Source organism: Rhinolophus hipposideros, assembly GCF_964194185.1.
Source record: "Rhinolophus hipposideros genome assembly, chromosome: 19".
Taxonomy (NCBI): domain Eukaryota; kingdom Metazoa; phylum Chordata; class Mammalia; order Chiroptera; family Rhinolophidae; genus Rhinolophus; species Rhinolophus hipposideros.
Genome location: NC_138065.1, coordinates 37,271,259 through 37,291,066, shown reverse-complemented (window position 1 = coordinate 37,291,066; position 19,808 = coordinate 37,271,259). Strand labels below are relative to the sequence as shown.

General features: G+C 35.7%; 1 protein-coding gene across 8 annotated transcripts in view; it reads right to left on the bottom strand.

Annotated features, from left to right (window-relative positions):
• The window catches only part of RPS6KC1 (ribosomal protein S6 kinase C1), a 141,881-nt gene that overhangs the window by 115,011 nt on the left and 7,062 nt on the right, over positions 1-19,808 (bottom strand). For 6 of the 8 annotated variants that reach the window (XM_081026976.1, XM_081026974.1, XM_081026978.1 and 3 more), the window contains exons 2-3: positions 13,000-13,035; positions 6,867-6,987 (exon numbers count right to left, since the gene is read on the bottom strand). In XM_081026976.1, coding sequence (XP_080883102.1) covers positions 6,867-6,987; positions 13,000-13,035 — 157 coding nt within the window. Of the gene's footprint in view, positions 1-6,866; positions 6,988-11,282; positions 11,394-12,999; positions 13,036-19,808 lie in introns of those variants that run through there. The other 2 variants (XM_081026977.1, XM_081026980.1) reach the window with 1 other exon arrangement.

Sequence of the window (19,808 nt, the reverse complement as noted above, 5' to 3'; positions counted from 1 at the left end):
ATCGAAAGGTGGTTTTCACAGAATTTTTTTAATGATACATATAATATGATTGCTGACAAGGCATTTTTCAAATACGATCACTTTTTTTCTACCCTATATCAGATTATTGGTTGGCATTTGTCATATGCCATGTACCACAGTGACTGCAATACAGGTTTAAAAAAATACAAAATCAAAAGAGTAGCATCATCATACACTTAAACATCTTCAGTCATTTTGCAAAATGTTAACAGAAAACTGAGGCACAAAAGATTCCTAGTATATTACTCAAGGCAACTGAAACTGAACCACTAAATATCTCAGCTCAGGGGTCGGCCCGGTGGATCAGGCGGTTGGAGTTCCATGCTCCCAGCGCCGAGGGCTGCCAGTTGGATTCCCACATGGGCCACTGGGCTCACAACCAGAAAGCTGCCAGTTTGGCTCCTCGAATCCCACAAGGGATGATGGGCAGCGCCCCCTGCAACTAAAATTGAACACGGAACCTTGAGCTGAGCTGCCGCTGAGCTCCCAGATGGCTCAGTCGGTTGGAGTTGTAGCTAACAAGAGCAACTGGACCTGGAGCTGAGCTGCACCACCGACAACTACGACTGAAAGGACAGCAACTTGACTTGGAAGAAGTCCCGGAAATACACACTGTTCCCCAATAAAGTCCTGTTCCCCTTCCCCAATAAAATCTTTAAAAAAAAAAAAACCTCAGCTCTGTGCCTCTCATGCTTATGGTGAAGTGTCTGCTTCATGGTCACTAAAAGAAGTGGTCTTAGCGTTACACCTGGGTTCAAGTACTAGCTATACCATTAACTAGCTGCATCTTAGGCAGATTATTTCCTAATTTATAAAATGGAGAAAATGAACAATGTACATAAAGCTCCCAGTTCCATGCTAGGCACAAAGTACTGTGTTTCCCCGAAAATAACAGCCAATCAGCTCTAATGCGTCTTTTGGAGCAAAAATTAATATAAGACCTGGTATTATATATTATATTGTACCTGGCCTTATATTATATAAGACCAGGTCTTATAGTAAAAAAAGACCGGGTCTTATATTAATGTTTGCTCCAAAAGACGCATTAGTGCTGACTATCTGGCTAGGTCTTATTTTCGGGGAAACACAGTACTTAATAAATCAGTTATGAAGTCCTTGAATCTTCAAGTACCATCACGGTGTCCAGCTCACAGAACATGCTAATAAACTTTTGCTGACTGCATGAGTGAATAATGAAAACTTATAAAAACCATCTAACAAAAAGAATTCTCTTACAGTGGAACATTCTACCCTAGAAAATAGTAATATTTCACTAATAAGAAATTTTAACAGTGGTCCACAAACAACCCCCTAAACTTAATGGATGGGTTTCAGAGACAACAATCCTACAACAATCCATGCATATGTCCATAGGTACATTTTTCTAGAAGGGTCTCTAACTTTTATCAGCATTCTCAAAGAGCCCAGGGCCCAGTCAAGGTTAGCAGGGAAGTCAATTAGAGGATTCCTAATATCCAGTATACTTTTTATTTACTATGGAATAGGCTATCTCAATTTGTTCTCAAATTCTTCCTAAGTAAAATAACCCCCAATTTCTAACTAGGTACATGGCAGCCCAGGAAAAAAAGGCTGTCATTTCCAGTTTGCCTTTGCAGTTACATCTGGACGTGGACTAAGCTCTGACAAATAACATATCACAAAAGTTATACTGCAGCTTCCCAGAAATCTCTGTAAGGGACAGCTGTTACACACCTTCTCTCCCCTCCCTTTTCTCCTTTCTGCTTTTCCCTTTCCCAGGATTATGATGTGGAAGCTAAAAACTGACAGAGCACAAGCTAGGAGTTTCGATTCCTGATTTCTGTGGAGCTGCCCCTGCCTGAGGCTACCTCCAGATCTTATACCACAAGAATGAAATTGATGTCTACCTGGTTTTCAGTTTTGTCACAAGTAACCAAATCTAATATAATTCATTATGCTATATCTGTTTTCCTATTAGCTGTCAGTTCATGTGCAACAATTCAATTAAACCCAATTCTCCCAATGACAAAAGCACATCTAAAATGACACTGCTAGCTTACCTATCAATAACATCACCTGGAAAAAACTTCCAAGAGCCCCAACCCATAGAGCAAATTTCTGGCCTGAAAACAATCTAAGTTAGTCAATGCTGAGGAAAATCTACTGGCCAAAAAAATTAAAATGACAGCTAAGTGTCCATTATTCATTCTTTTTCCTAAATAAGAAATTAAGTATGCACTGGTGCTTATAAGTATCATCCAACATATTTATCCTTTAAACAAAAGAAAAGTAAATTCCAGTGCCTGTGAATATTTGTAATTTTGGGATCATCTATAATCTTAGAACAGAAACCCAGAAAATGCACACATTATACTATATTTTAACCCATAAGACCACCTGCTGTTATCTTTAAATGCATAAATACTGATTAATAAATTTTAATAAAACTCTTCCTAATATTTGATGACACCCTTAAAAAATCTTATTTACTGGCTGAAACAAACACATAAAAATTTGGGAGCTTTAATTCTAGAGTGATCAATGACTCATCCCACCTCCCCAGTAAGCTAGACTAAAATGCTTAAACAATGAGCATATCAACTTCTAAATAGAATACATATGTCAAAAGTCTTTGTTGTACTTCTATTGATCTATGCATTTTCATTCCACTAAACTTGGACAAGCACAGATGAATTAAAACATTTTTCAGAGTGGAGCACAACCAAAAATAAAGGTTTATGCATTAAAAGGTTCAATGCACTGAATGCTATCACCAGAGCAAATGTGATGAAAGAATATGCTCACTTCTTTATTCCTAAGATTTCAGAACAAACAAAAAAGTACTGGTAGCATCGACAAAGAAAGTAGATGAATTTTAATAACTACTGGCCCTAATATATATAACAAAACCACCTAATTTTAAAAGGAAATTAGAAAGTAGCAAGATTCAACAGTCATCCTAATGGTAAACAATACCCTGGTAGCTATTCTCTAGCTGTTAACTATTTAATACCATCAAAACTTCCATTTGTAGGCAGCAACAATGAGAAACAATAAATAGGCACTTCTCCTATCACTGCTTTAAATTTCCCTTCACAGAGTAAAAGTTCATTTTCCTGTGAACACAGTAGAAAAATTGAATATACAATAGAAAATGCAAAACAAATTTTTCTGACAAAGTTTACTGTGCAATATTATATATAATGTATATTATTATTTGTGTGTGAATATATATTATATATAAGCCACTCCACTGCTCCCAAGTACTCAATAAATAATGGTTTGTTTATTAAAATCTGAGGCAGGAAGGTAAATTCAAACATTCTACTAAACCTGGCAAAACACTGGAAATAGTCTCTCTCTTTGATTTAAAAGCTGCATTTGGGACATATTAAGAAGGTATTAAACAACAAAAAAACAAACAACCCAATTGAAAAATGGACAGAGGACCTGAAGAGACATTTCTCCAAAGAGGATATACAAATGACAAATAGACATATGAAAAAATGCTCAACATCGCTAATCATCAGAGAAATGCAAATGAAAACCACAATGAGATATCACCTCACCCCAGTCAGAATGGCTTTCATCAACAAAACAAATAGTAACAAGTGTTGGAGAGGCTGTGGAGAAAAAGGAACTCTCATACACTGTTGGTGGGAATGCAGACTGGTGCAGCCGCTATGGAAGGCAGTGTGGAGGTTCCTCAAGAAATTACGAATAGAATTACCATATGACCCAGCAATCGCTCTCCTGGGTATCTACCCCAAAAATATAAAAGCATTTCTCTACAGAGACACGTGTACTCCAATGTTCATTGCAGCTTTGTTTACGGTGGCCAAGACATGGAAACAACCAAAATGTCCTTCGATGGATGAATGGATAAAGAAGTTGTGGTACATATACACAATGGAATACTATTCGGCGTTAAGGAAAGATGATATAGGAGCATTTGTGACAACATGGATGGATCTCGAGAGAATAATGCTAAGTGAAATAAGTCAGACAGAAAAAGCAGAGAACCCTATGATTTCACTGATATGTGGTATATAAACCAAAAAGAACAAGACAAACAAATGAGAAACAAAAACTCATAGACACAGACAATAATTTAGTGGTTACCAGAGGGTAAGGGGGTGGGGGGTGGGTGATGAGGGTAAAGGGGATCAAATATATGGTGATGGAAGGAGAACTGACTCTGGGTGGTGAACACACAATGGGATTTATAGACGATGTAATACAGAATTGTACACCTGAAATCTATGTAAATTTACTAACAATTGTCACCCCAATAAAATTAATTAAAAAAAAAAAAAAAAAAAAAAAAAAAAAAAGAAGGTATTATTCCCAAACATATGGTGATGGAAGGAGAACTGACTCTGGGTGGTGAACACACAATGGGATTTATAGATGATGTAATACAGAATTGTACACCTGAAATCTATGTAATTTTACTAACAATTGTCACCCCAATAAATTTAAAAAAAAGAAGAAGAAGATATTATCCCTATCTTACCAATAAAAAAAAAAAACGAGGCTGGGATGTTAATTTGTACAAGATCACACCACTGGTAAATAGTGGATAGAAGATGTGGGCCTAAATCTATCTGATTCCAAAAGGCATGTTCTTTTCACAATAACACCAGAATAGTAATTACATATTTCATGGTTCTGCAAATTACAACAGGAGTCTCTTTTGCTGCTGAGGCTTACTTACTGAAAGTGTGAGAGTAGCTAAAAAGATAGATGACTAACCAACAGTTCCCTCCACACAACCACAGCTGCCACCTACAGGGTTCACTGCAGTTATCAAGTATTACAAATGGACTGTACCATTTACTGAAGAGTGATAAATTGCTTACTTATTAAGATTAATAAGAAACTTTCACTCTATAATAAGTAAGGATGTGAAGAAAAGTTGAAGATAATCCATTAGCAACAGACAATAATAACTAAGAACCAATTTAGAAGCCACTCCCTTTCACCGACTGACAAGCTTATTGTTCAAGAAGCCAGGCTGTGTATCGTCCAACTTTAAATTTAAAGACATGTGCACAGTTAAATTCCACAGTACAAAAGGTTTAAGGTAAAAAGTAAAAATATCCCTCTTTCCACACACTCAGAGGTTTCACATATTAAACAAACGTGTGTAGGTACATCTTCACACAAATATGTTTTGTCTATTTAAACATAGAGGGGATCTAAACATATCTCTGTGCAACATTTGTTTTTTGATTCTGAAAAATATATCCTGGACATTTTTCCATCTAGTAGATCGCAAATGGCTGAAGAATTCTATTAATTGGCTAAATTATGGCACATCCATACAATTACGTATTGAGAAAATTCAGTGTAAGTTTCTTGTATTAAAAATGCTGCAAAGAGGGCCAGCCCGGTGGCTCAGGCCGTTAGAACTCCATACTCCTAATTCCAAAGGCTGCCGGTTCGATTCCCACATGGACCAGTGGGCTCTCAACCACAAGGTTGCCAGTTCAATTCCTTGAGTCCCGCAAGGGATGGTGGGCAGCACCCCCTGCAACTAAGATTGAACACGGCACCTTGAGCTGAGCTGCCCCTGAGCTTCAGATGGCTCAGTTGGTTGGAGCGCGTCTTGTCAACCACAAGGTTGCTGTTTCGACTCCAGCAAGGGATGGTGGGCTGCGCCCCCTGCAACTAGCAGCAGCTACTGGACCTGGAGCTGAACTGCGCCCTCCACAACTAAGACTGAAAGTTCAACAACTTGAAGCTGAACAGCACCCTCCACAACAAAGATTGAAAGGACAACAACTTGACTTGGAACAAAAAAGGCCTGGAAGTATACACTGTTCCCCAATAAAGTCCTGTTCCCCTTCCCCAATAAAATCTTAAAAAAAAAAAAAATGTTGCAAGGAACATCCACATGTATGTACATATGTGTGTGTACATATGTGTGTGTGTTCTCAAACTGTGATCCACAGACTGCTGAAGAGATCAAGAAGATCAAAACCATTTTCACAATAATACTAAGACAGTAGATACATTTGTACTGATAATCTAATAGCAACAGCAGTGAAACTGCTGACCTTTTAGCATGAATCAAGACAATGGCCCCAAACTATACTTACTACTAATCACCATATTCCTTACTGTCATTCACTCATATTAAAATTTTTTTAAATGCTAGTTTCCCTTAAGAATGTCCTTGACAAAGCAGAAAATATATTAAATTTATTAAATTTCAACCCTTGAGACCATTTCCTTTTTAAAATCTGTGGAAAAACAATTAATATGCAACTATTCAGACTTAGACAGCTGGCAGATATTTTCGCAAAAATAAACAAAATGAACCTGACACTTCAAAGTAGCACTGTTTTCAGTGATGAAATTCAAGCTGCCAAGTCACTGTGAGCTTGACAGCTTCCCAATACTTAAAAAAAAAAAAAAGTAACAAATAATAAATAAGCTAAAAAAAATTTCCTTTAGAGGTCTGTGACACTAACAATTTTTTTTTGGTATTTTATAATGAAATGGGTCAACATTCACCAAGATACAAAGTATAGACATTAAAAAAAATCAAAAAATTTCAGAACTATAAGAATAATGCAACATCATCTTTTCTTATGATCCTATAGGTTTTCTTTACTTGTTTAGTTGGAGTTGGGGTTGTTGTGTTATTGTTTCATGGAAGGGGAGGAGTAAATGCATTTTGAGTTAGCAAAACTATACCAAGAACCTGAAAAAAATTTCAGGTGCTTGCTGCATGATATGAATTACCTTAACAAATAAAGGAGCTTCTGACTTAATGGTACAATATTTCAGGGTTTAGCATATACACCTAATTATGTAATCATCACTTTTAAAATCATAAATTCAAAATAATCACTTACCAAACACTATTCCTTTAGCAAACGGAGGAAACAATTCTGAATGTCGGAATAAGTTTTTGTGAATTTGCCATAGTTCTTTGTGTAGTTTCTTAAAGTCACTGTATCTCTTCCACACGATTATCTAGAAAAGATAATTAAATGTGTATCTCACAGTGAAACTATTTAGGTTCATATATCTGAACAACAAATAGTCTTTTCATGGAAGCACTAAAACTTGTCATGCAAAGGCAAAAAAAAAAAAAAATAAAACTTTAAGCAATATATGGTAACTGTCTAAAATTAACTAAAAATATTGGCTTTAAAAATATAAAACAGTAATTCTTCCTCCAAATGTTCTATTTTGGTTTTTAAAACAAGCACTGTTTTCTTCATACTGGAAAAATGTTCATGCTTGTACATGGAAGGTCTATCCTACATCAAATGTCACTTAACTTCTTAAAAAGCCAATTACTATTGGCCTGGAATTGAGCTATAGTCAAAATACATATTTTATTCCAAAAACAGCATGTTTATAAACACAAAATAATTGATTTAGACAATTTTTCAACACAAAATACATACTCAGCATTTGCCTAAAAGAATAAAATAAATAACACTGAAGAAGAGATAGCTGTGTAGCAAATAATTAACATGAACTTTTTTGTTTCATAAATGTCATTTAAAGTAGTAATAAGATTTCTGGAGGCAAGGTGAATCCTGATCAGAATACCATTAAAACCAAAAACAAAACAATCATCTACATTATACAACATGTAAAAGTTTACCTTAACTAGTTTGAATTATTGTTTAGCCTCATTCAGATTAAATTAGAAAAATAAACTTTATAAAGAAGAAGGATTTAACATGTGGCTTTGATATCACTGATTAACCCCTCAGTTTCTACAAAATAGAGTAAAACTGAGTTTTAAATTCCGTCACCTAGTGTACTTGGGCCTTTGCTTCTAAAAAAACCTACTTCCCTCACTTGTAACAAGCTCAATATTAGAGTACAATGCTAATAAGCAAAACTTAAGCCAAGCAGGTTACCAAGTGTGATTTAAGACTCTTGTCAAAAACTACTCTCTACACATATGAAATTCTTCACTAAACTTGGTCATACTACCAAAAATTCTACCATGATTAATAAGCTTCTTGTTTTGAATATAGTTACAATCCTAGGGGACTAGTCAGACTATAACATGAATTAATTTAAACAAACTACTCCCTCCTGATGCTTCCTTTTATTCATTTACTAAACAACAAAAATAGTCATCAAAACAAATATTTTCATGGCCCTACTTTGTGATAGGCACTGTTTTGGCACAAAGGATGAAGAAATGAGAAACATACTCCCTGCCTGCAGAGTTCCCAGTGTCGTTCGGAAGAATAAGCCAGCACAATAACTACATCACAATACAGCTGCGTGATAAACGCTAGAAGAGCAGTGAGCCCAACGATGTTATGGAAGGAGCACCTAAACCACCAGCCTTGGGATCTAAAAGGCTTTACAGAAAAGCATTATCTTAGGTGAGCTGCCTGAAGGGAAACAGTGCTTAGACCAACAAAAATAAGGGGAAAAGAAGAGGCTGTGGATGAAGTTTTTAAGAGGACAGCGAGATGTCAAATATAATTACTAGAATTTAAGCTTTTGCAACTGGATAGATAGTGATGCTGTTCCTGAAGATGAAGAGCCAAGGGAGAAGCTGCTCTGAGACAAAAACAAAGTTCAATTGTGGACATATCCGATAGGTAAGGCATCTAATCCGAGAAGCCCAGTGGGATGCACGTGTTTGGGGTTCGAGAGAGCACTAACCAAGGTATATTACATTGGAGTCTTCAGTAGAGAGGCGGTAATCACTCAGGAAAAGTTTCTCAGCATTTGTAACGAGATGAGGCGTCTAACAACTGAATGATGGGAACCCTAACACTGAGGGGCCAGCCAGAAGAGCAAACCAAGTACAAAGTGAGTGTTTAAGAAGCTTGACTGTGTAGTGAGACAGGCCACATGGATAGAAGAAGAGATTTTATTTTTAAATGGAAGTGAATGAGACAAATGCTGATAGCACAGAACCAATAATTCCAGCAAAAGACAGAGAGCAAAGAGGAACTAACTGGGGCGCCCGGATGGCTCAGTTGGTTAGAGCACGAGCTCTTAACAACAAGGTTGCTGGTTCAATTCCCATATGAGCCAGTGAACTGTGCCCTCCATGACTAGATTGAAAACAACAGCTTGAGCTTGGAACTGAGCCCTCGATGGGCAGCTGGTTTGCTCAGTGGTTAGAGCACAGTGCTCATAACACCAAGGTCGCCGGTTCGAGCCCCACATGGACCAATGAGCTGCACCCTCCACAACTAGATTGAAAACAACTTGACTTGGAGCTGAGTTGCACCCTCCACAACTAGATTGGGGGAGAAAAAAAAAGGCAACTTGACAGCCTCGAAAAACACACTGTTCCCCAATAAAAAAATTTTTTAAAAAAGAGGAACTAAGTGAGACAGCCAAACCAAACACTTGGAAAGTAAAAGTCTTCAGGATAGTGAAATTAACAGTGACTTTAATTTTCCTATTTTGTGCTTCTCTCTAGTTTCCAATGTTGATACATGAACATAATTCTGTCGTGGGGAAAAACAATGTTGGTTTCATATTTTTTAAATAGACTAAATTATGGTGGTACTACATTAACAAGGGCTTAAAAGGGAAGTGGGTGACAGACTTGTAAAAGTCATCGTAAGACAAGTGCCATCCTTAAAGCCATGAACTAGACATGAGAGCTATTCAAAAGACTGTCGCTCATGGAAACAATTAAATCTGCAGATAAAATTCATACTCTAGTTAGGGTCATTTTAAAATAGAGGCAGAGTAACTTAAGGGGCAAAAGTTAACAATTCAATCACAGTAATAATAATACCATGGTATATAAACCAGTACACAGTTTGTCGGAGCTAGAATTAGAACCCTCACTCCAAGGTGAGCATCTCTGTTTCTTCATCATGCCATAATTTATTCACTCAATTATTTCTTATTCTCAACACTAGAATTGTAGAACCGAAATACCTAAGAGCAAATATAAACCCTCAAGAAAAGTGGGACACCAAAGCATCACAAAATGTCTCCATCCACTGCCTCCTTTTCTTTTTACTTCTGTTAAGCTTGCACATTTCTAGAAATCTTCAAAATGAAAGAGTGAAAAGAAGCACACTTCCATTAAATCAGAAAGTATTAATGTTTATAATTGGACTACCCAAAGTCCCAAAAGATACATGCAAAAATCATTTTCTCTAATAACCAATTTTTCCTATTATAAAAACAAAAATCACCGTATAACAGCTATTGCTCTATTGAACCAACTCGGCAGAAATTTCTTATTTATTAAACTTATCTGAATAAAATTCTTCCATTAAATATTAATTCAGTGACAATTATATTTAGACAACAAATTTAATAAAAGCTTAATTTTCATTTAAAACATTCCCTTAAGTATTAGGTTAAAAAAGTTTTCTTTTAAGAGAATTTCGTTTACTGATACCAAAAACCTTTAGATCTCTTGTATTTTACAAAATCACTCAATTCAATTAACTTCATCCTTTTACTGTCCTATACTACTTAAATTTCACTAGGTCATCTTTTCTTCACTACCATACTATTTGCTTGCATATTTCCTTTCCCCCCTTTTCAAGAGCTTTTTCTTTCCCGTGACAATTTCTGACACCAGTTAAGTTTACTACCTAGAGAGAAACAGCTCTATGTAGGCTACTGTTTAAAAAGGTGGGGAAGGAAGGGTACAACATTTCCACCACTTTCTCTACCCTGTTGCAAGTGTTTGTGCTCTAGAGAATCTCCTGAACAAGAGGCCATATTAACTGTTGTTGTCCCCCCTCAGATTCACCCATACTGCTCCTAATAAATAAAAATTTAGAGGGAATTTATAAAAGATAAAAAAGAAAAGAAAAACAAGGTACCTGGATAATTTTAAATTATTTACTCCATGTCAGTGTTTAAACATTCTTGAAGGAAAATACTGTTGTATGGTAGCATGCGCCAAAGTACATATAGAAAAAAACAGCAAAATTTCTCCAGTTTTAGAGGGATAGCATATTACCAGCCCTATATTTGGTTAGATTAACTGTACATCTACTAATCCTCAATAGCCCTCGTGAAGCCTGACTAAATTCTCAAGCAATAATGAAATCAGTTAACAGAGAGAGAAAGTAAAAGAAAAGGAAATAGAAACAAATTCTACAGGGTGAATTCCTCTCCTAAATGAGAATTCCAATGTTTAAATGACATATGTGAGAAACTAAAAAGTGTTGTTATAATTTCAAGGTTATTCTATATTTTAAGAAGCCAGCTAGACAGAAGACATTTTTTTTTAATTTTATAATTTTATAGCATTTCTAACAAAGGACCATGCAATCATCTAACTAAAGGACACTTACAAGAGCTTTCTGATGAATGTTTCACCAACAGTTGTTATTATAAAAGAGTGTTCCCCAAAAAAGGATTAAGGAAATGGCAGAGAGTATGTTCATGGATAGGTTGGTTCAGGATTCTCCCTGGAAAAGGGGAACATCAAGCTACAAACTACAGCAGAGCAATAAGATAAGGTATTCAAAAGAAACACAACCCATTTTCAATTTTAACAGAGTTGTAAATTTTCAAAAGCAGAATAGCCTGATATTGATTATTAATTTAACATTCTAAAAAGTTCCAAATTCTAAAGAATAGCTCATACTAATCAACTGACACTTAAGTAGAGAGAGTGCTTTGGTACAAATCACTTTCACCGCCATTTTAGAAGAATAGATATATAGATATAGAAATAGATATACAGATATAGATATATAGATATCTCCTTTTCTTCCAAAATAACAATATTACAACATTCTCTTCATGGCTATTTGGGATGGGGGAAGAGGGGGTGAGCTATTTGAAAACACTAAGGAAAATAGTATGAAATCTTTTTAAAATGTCTTTTATTGAAACATTTTTGGCCATGGGACATAAAATCAAATATAGCAAGAAATGTTAATGTATGAAAGTTAAAATATATGAGTATTCTAAACCTGATGTCATATACTCAAACCAACCAGTACCAAACAATCACCTTAAAGGTATGAATCAAGCCAGATTTTTCAGTGAAGAGTAATGGAGCTTGCAGCTAAATAGAAAATACATACCCCACTTAAGACATTAAAATTCAATAAGAGAAAAAACACTCCTGCAGAATCAAGACTGCTAATTTACAATGTCTCCTTGAAACACTTTAGCAAAAAAAAAAGTTCCCAATATATAATATATATGCCCTTCTAATCTTAGTGAAAATGAGATTGGCGTGATCACTTCATAAAATATATAGATGTCTAATCAATATGTTGTACACCTGAAACTAATATAATATTGTATGTCAACTCTAGCTGGAAAATAAATTAATTTTTTAAAAAAGAAAATGAGCAAGTATCAAAATGAAAGTAAATAAAAAAGTTAAAAGCAGCAAGCTCCTCAGTTAGGATTCCTAAAGGTATATAACAAGCACAAAGTATACAGAGAATTCCACAGTTTTAAGCTGGTATCATTTTAAAGAGAGGGAAAGTGTCTGCAAAGAACTTACTATAAAACTACAAAATTTTAAAAAGAAACACCTACATCCAAAGCAGTTTTCCAAGATGTCAACATGTCAAGTCAATATAAAAATGGAAGTGAATGAAAACCCATAATTTAATATAATAATCTTTAAAATTAATGCAGCTACTCAATACTTTTCATTTTTTTACTAAACAGGCATCTTGATTTTGAAATAGGTAATTAGAGGCCCTTAACTAATATTGAAATCTTGAAATTATCACATTAATAGCACTGTAACCCCTGAAATTCTTCTTTATATAACTTAACATTTACTAAAATTTAACACATACTTAATAGGTCTGAGTAATTCCTCAATTTCTTATTTATATAACTTAACACCTACTAAAACTTACCTCATATTTAATAGGTCTGAAATAGGATATTTCAGTTACTGTTTTGTGAGCTGAAGACAATCTCCACACAAACATACAAAGACTGACATACAAATAATTCAATTTCCTCAATGAAGCCTTTAATTAAAATTTTTGTCAAATATATAAAATAAAATTTTCATATGAATAAATATGTTACCTCCTGGACATCCTGTGGATTTCTTCGTGAAACAACCTGAAATAAAACATATACAGAAATATCTAATCATTATCAAAATTTAAGATTTCACATTTGCATAATTACTTTCAATAGCATTTGTATTAAAAATTCAATATGCTTAAAGGAAAATACCATATTATATCACAAGAAACTCAGCTATATAATAACATCACTAGCTGAATAAAATACATACTAAAAAATTAAGCAAAAAGGCAGTTGAAATAATTCACATGCTAAAAGTTCATGTATCCCATTCAAAAGAGAATGCCTCAGGCCTTCACTCTTACTTGACATAATTCTACCAAACTTGTCTATCCCGCTTCCCAGCCTCCACATAAATTAGAAGCATAAAAAGCAGCTGCATCTGGACAAAGTATACAAGAGATTGCTCTGCATTATTTCTTACACTTGGATGTGAATCTACAATTAGCTCAATAAAAAAAAGCAGCCACACATCAGTATCTGTGAGAAGTAATCACTGACCACCTAATGGTGAAGAAGACAACAAAAGTACCTTATAAAAAATTATGAGGACAGCATTCAAGGGCAATCCTATCTATGTTCTCCAAACAAAGAAGAGGGGGATTCCTACAGAATTCTCTAATTACAAAAGGCCAAAATATCTAACACCACTTTGAAAGATTTCCTCACAAAATTTTTGAAAAGAAGTTGGCTGGGTGCTTAAATCATCAAACACCATTGTAGAAAGGGAAAAATCTCACCTTAGATATTAATACATAATACTATCTATGTAAATGTAAAATTCAGGAACTTGGTACAACAATATGCATTTTGCAAAACCAAACAGAAACAGATATCAGGGAAGCCATTCCTGGAAATCAAATATATGTGTACTACATAAGTAAAATATATTAGCTAACAAGAAGAGTCACATAAAAATGGCTGCCAATGGATGAGACGAAGAAAAATTATTTGGTGACTAGCAACAATACCATGAACTGGGAATTATGATCAACTCAACACTACTGAGGTCCCAAACAAAAACAAAAAATTACCATGTAAAGTCAGACACACCTGGGTTCAAATTACAGTTCCTCTACTTACAGGCTTGATATCCTCTATAAAATGGGGAGAAGACTCCCCACTTGGCCTGGCGTTTGGGAACCTCAAATAAGAATACAGCAAGAACTCCGTAATTAAAACGTTAGCTCCCTCTCTCCCTTACTAGAGAATTTAACTATCCTAAAAGCTCCCACCTAAGAATTCCAGACAGGAAAAGTTCTAATTTCTTGCCACTCTATTCTCCTACTTCCAGGATATATAAATTTGGTAAAAATCTTCTAGCAATTTTCATTAATTTAAAACAGTGCTGTCCAACAGAATTTTCTCTGATGATGGAGAGAAATGCTCCCTATCTGCATTGTCCAACAGTAGCCCCTGGCCACATGGGTGTGGCTACTGAACTTGAAATATAACTACTGTGACTAAAGCACTGAATTTTTCATTTTACTTCATTTAAATTAAAATAGCTACATATGGCTAACGGCTACAGTATTAGACAATACAGATTTAGAATAAAAGGCTACATCAGATTTAGAATAAGAAGCTATAACTAACAACCATGTTATTCAAAGATTAGACTTTAGCTATTATTTTCAAATACTACCCCCCTTATCCCACCAAACACACACACACACACACACACACACACACACACACACACACCTTTCCAAATTATGGTGTTTCACATAATAAAATGATTTAATTTTGCCTCCCAAATGTTTCTTATATTTTTGTAAAATGAGCTAATGAGAAGAAAGTCAGGAATAATCAATCCACTAAGAATCCACCCACCAAAAATAGTCAACATACAATCATTGGCAATAAGATTTATTTAGGTGTACCTTACATTGTACAAGTTATATTTTTCTGAAAAATTAACAGACTTCCTGTATTTATAACTCAATCATTTTACAAACACACTAAGGTATCTTATTATTTTAAGCAATGTTCCTTTACACATACAACTGGTCTTTTTGTGACAAAATAAATTATTTCCTGATTTGGTGTATGAGTACATATTACAATTCACACATTTTGGATTTTCTTCAGGTAAGCCATTCCTGGAAATCAGATATATGTGTACTGCATAAACAAAAATCTATTAGCCATCCCCACATTATATCTATAGTTTTAAAATCACCTCACCAGAAATAACCAGTTTGATTATGACTTCTCATCCATGTTCTGAGTGCCTCACATACTTCTGCCATGCACTGGGGCTACAATATGAGCAAGAGAAGTCCCTGCCTTCACGATGCCCACAGTCTCGGGGTGCACATGACTGTGTGGGTGGGGAGGGGGGCAGGGGAATTTCCCAAACTTATTTTAGTATCTCAGAGTAGTGTGCTAAGCAACAAACGGGGGAGTGCGACATCCTAGATCCCTCCCATGACACTGAATGCTCACTGTCCAGACCACAGCAGCAAACTGTATCCTATTAGCAAGTCAAAAACACCGGTAGTGATTTAAGACTTTTAATATTTTCATGATAATAAGTTACTTATGGTTAATACAGAAAATACAGAAAGTCAAGTTTTAAATATTCTTAAACTATCTAAGTGAAGATGTTTAACTGTAAGCTTACAAGAGGAACTTCTCTTCACCCTTAAGTGAAAGGGAGGAAATATACTTAGAGTTCAGAAAATTAAATCAAAAGCTATTTGCTGACTATTAATTATCTCTTTCCCCAACAGCATAAAAAAGCTCAGTGAAAATCAAGTCTGGAAATCAGAGGGCTATACTTTCCTGATTCTCCTGTTCTTTCCGCTTTGGTTTTTCTGCTTCTCTTGTAGATTCCTCTTCCTCTCTCTACCTGCCAGCACTCTGTGAGCACTCCAAGAATCAGTCCTAGAAGGTTTCTTAGCCTCTTTTTTGTTGTTAAGAGAGAAAGTCTCTATCTGTGCTAATACTGTTCAAGGCACTGTGCCAGGCATGGGGAAAATAACCTTGACTTTGTACATTTGCATTTGGAAAGCATCTTATATTAATGATTCATTTTATTCCCTCAACAATCTATGAATTAGGCAGAAATGTTATGAGTGCCCCTTTCATAAACAAGGAAACGAGATCCAGAGACTTATATAATGACATATGACTATTCACCTTTAGATTTGGAATGAGAGCTCAGATTTTACGAATCCTGGTCTAGTGCTGTTTCCACTGTACTACATTGCCTCCCTCATTTATCTGGTATTTTCAGCAATAATTAAGTTTAATTACTTCCACAAAACCCTGTCACCATAGGCTTTATTTATTCTTTTACTTATTCAACAAATGTTAGTGCCTACTCCACAGCTAGGTACTGCAATATAATGGAGAATACACCAGGTCTGATTCCTATTCCACTACAATATCATCATTTGCCAGATACACTACCAAGTTCAACCACTTGCACCCCACCCTAAGGGATTCAGTAATCTCATTTAAATAGGTTAAGAATGTATCCTCTGAAATGGAAACCAAAAACGTGAAAAGATTAGGATAACATGAACTGAGACCGAGTCCATTAGTAACAACTTTCTTTTTATTTTTTTTTTAACTGGAACTCAGATTTTTTTCCTTTTTAAAAAAAAGAGTTGTATTTTAAGTGTGTTTTTCCAGGACTCATCAGCTCCAAGTCAAGCAGTTGTTTCAATCTCGTCGTGGAGGGCGCAGCTCACAGTGGCCCATGTGGGGATCGAACCGGCGGCAACCCTGTTATTAAGAGCACCACGCTCTAACCAACTGAGCTAACCGGCTGCCCCACAACTCTGTGTAATTCTTTTCAGCAGAACTGCAAAACTGATGAAAAATAAGAATACCAATCAGAAATTTTAAAATATGATCATACTGAAAATGAACAAAACTGAGCCCTCAGATCTACATATTTACAAGTTTTAATGCTATATTAGCAATTATCTTAACAATACCACGTCTAAAATTAAAATATTTCAATGCACCCTATAGATTTCAATATTTTGTCATAACATTCAGCCAACAAATTCCTCAAAAGTTGGAATTTAAAACAGTGGTATCTTTCATTTAAAGTTCATAAATTTCCACTGCAAGCGTTAAATACCAATGGCTCAGTGAAGTACTATATTTATCTTGAGAATTCTCAAGATATATATAGAGAATTCTATTGCCAAGTCATCCTGAAAATTATTACCCTCAAGCAGTGCTTCACAAACATTGCCGCCTGGAATACCAGTATTCTTTAAAATTAGAGATCTCAAAGGGAAGGATTAATGATGAACTCAGTTTACCTTTGTTTAAAAAAGAAACATATACTACATTATCATGCCTGGTAAATCTCCAAAAGGAGATATATAATATTTCCCAAGGTCATCTACCCACTTAACTTTTATTTTTATCATATGTTGTTTATTATTATTTTATTAGTGCAACACCTACTAAACTTTGGAACACTGTTGAGAAATGCTACTGCCCATCTGCCTCTGTTAATGCCAAAAGCAAACCTGAATTTAGGAAAGCCAATAAGGGCTCTAGTGACGGTAACCGTCTCTTACTGTGCTAAGAAAGTAAATCCTTCCCTTCGTTCATTCATCACAACAATCCTGCCTAATGCGATAACCAAGGTCAAGAGCACTCAGTAACATACTAAACATGTTAATCAGCAAGAGGCAGGACTGGATCTCACAAGTCCATGATTCCAAACAAAGTGCTCTTTCCAGGACAAAACTAAATCAGTCCTCCTAGAGATTCAAATTCCAACTATGGGAGTAATGTGCCTCATGCCCACTAAGTAAACTCTTTTTGAAGAAATGTGAATCAACCAAAAAATAAAAGTTGAAGAAGCACTTTGGCAGAACAGAAAGAACTAAGAAAGGGATCTGAATACTGGCTCTGGCACTAGCCATGAACTGCTTTTTAACCAGTTCACTAATAAACCAAAGAAAAAGCCACCTTAAAATGAGCCCTTTTGCCTGTCTGTAGAACAGGGACCAGACATTGTGGCTTGGCCTAGGCTCAGGCCCATAATAATCAACAGATTATACCATCATTAGGTCCTCTAAATCCTTTCCAGTGTGCTAACTTATGTTATTTACTTAATAAATATGACCAAGTTTCCTTAAAAAAACAGCCAAAAGCACTCTTTTACCTAATTACCATTATAACAATGATTTGAAATCACCCTCTTGATTCAGATATATCCAAAAGAATTGTCTTCTTTGTAAGATTAAGAGATCGCTACTGGAAAACAAAATTGTAAAAGTTATTCAAATCTAACTGTTATATTTCCCACAAATAGAGGATCACAAAATGAGTCCCTTTAGAAACAAGTAGAATAAGGTTAAATATACATTTTAAGAAGGTACTTTTATGAGCAATTTACTATGTCAAGTTTTCTGGTGGCTACTTCACTATTAGTGTTAAACTGCTAGTTTAGGGTAATAGGAGAACTTAGAGGATAAAATGTTTACAAAAGTAACACATTTTTTTTAAAACTAAGTGTCAAGGTACAAATAATCAAACATGCGGGGGCGGGGGAGAACAGGAACATGCCTACCCTTCAGTTTTCAAAGACAAGACCATCCAAATGTAGGACAGGTATAATAAGATATATAAAAATGCAGGGCTACACTATACTGAGCAGTTCCCATTGTGATGATCAGGTAAAGCAAATGGCACATTCATCAATCTAATGCATGCAATCCTTACTTTCAGACATTTGACTTTCATAAAACCCCTCCTTTTATATAAACATACTGACACCTTTAAACTATATTTCATACACATAAAACAACAACTCTGGCAAGAAGAGTAGATACCTCCAAGCGCCCAGCTCACAAAGGCAAGGGTTCCCATATCAACCTCAACCTCCCTCCCACCCCATCACCTGCATCTCATCTCGTCTCTCCCTCTTTTCCCTGCAGGGCTGCAGGTGTAACTGGTTGGCAAGAATATTTGGGCTGGTTATCACCCACCAGCCCGGTAGTCTGGACCCAAGAGACAGCACCTGCACAAACTATAATTAGACATTCTACATTTTTTAGTTCTCTGGAGTGTTAGAACTCCCACATTAGATAGATAGAAGTCAATGGGACAAATTTTAGACATTCAATTTTCTAACAAGTTTTTATCAAAGTAAGGAATTGCTGCTTTCTACATTATCAAAATCCCAAAATCTCAAGAGAGAATAAAGAAGCTATAACAGCAAGTTACCTCTGGGTACTCAATAAATGTTTGCTGAAGTTGTTTTCTCACTTAAAATTTTGCCAATTAGTATAGCACCCTCAAAAGGTAAACTACTGGGCCGGCCCGGTGGCTCAGGCGGTTAGAGCTCCATGCTCCTAACTCCAAAGGCTGCCGGTTCGATTCTCACATGGGCCAGTGGGCTCTCAACCACAAAGTTGCCGGTTCAACTCCTGGAGTTCCGCAAGGGATGGTGGGCAGCGCCCTCTGCAACTAGAAAACGGCAACTAGAAAACGGCAACTAGAAAACGGCAACTGGACCTGGAGCTGAGCTGCGCCCTCCACAACTAAGGCTGAAAGGACAACTTGAAGCTGAACAGCACCCTCTACAACTAAGATTGAAAAGGACAACTTGACTTGGAAAAAAAAGGCCTGGAAGTACACACTGTTCCCCAATAAAGTGCTGTTCCCCTTCCCTAATAAAATCTTTAAAAAAAAAAAAAAAAAAAAGGTAAACTACTTTCCAATCACAGTTCAAGGAAATCAAAATCCTGAATGTTAAAGAAAATTTGCAGTTAAACATAAAATCTTAATATCTGGGCATACAAGTTGTCAATAAACAAGATGGA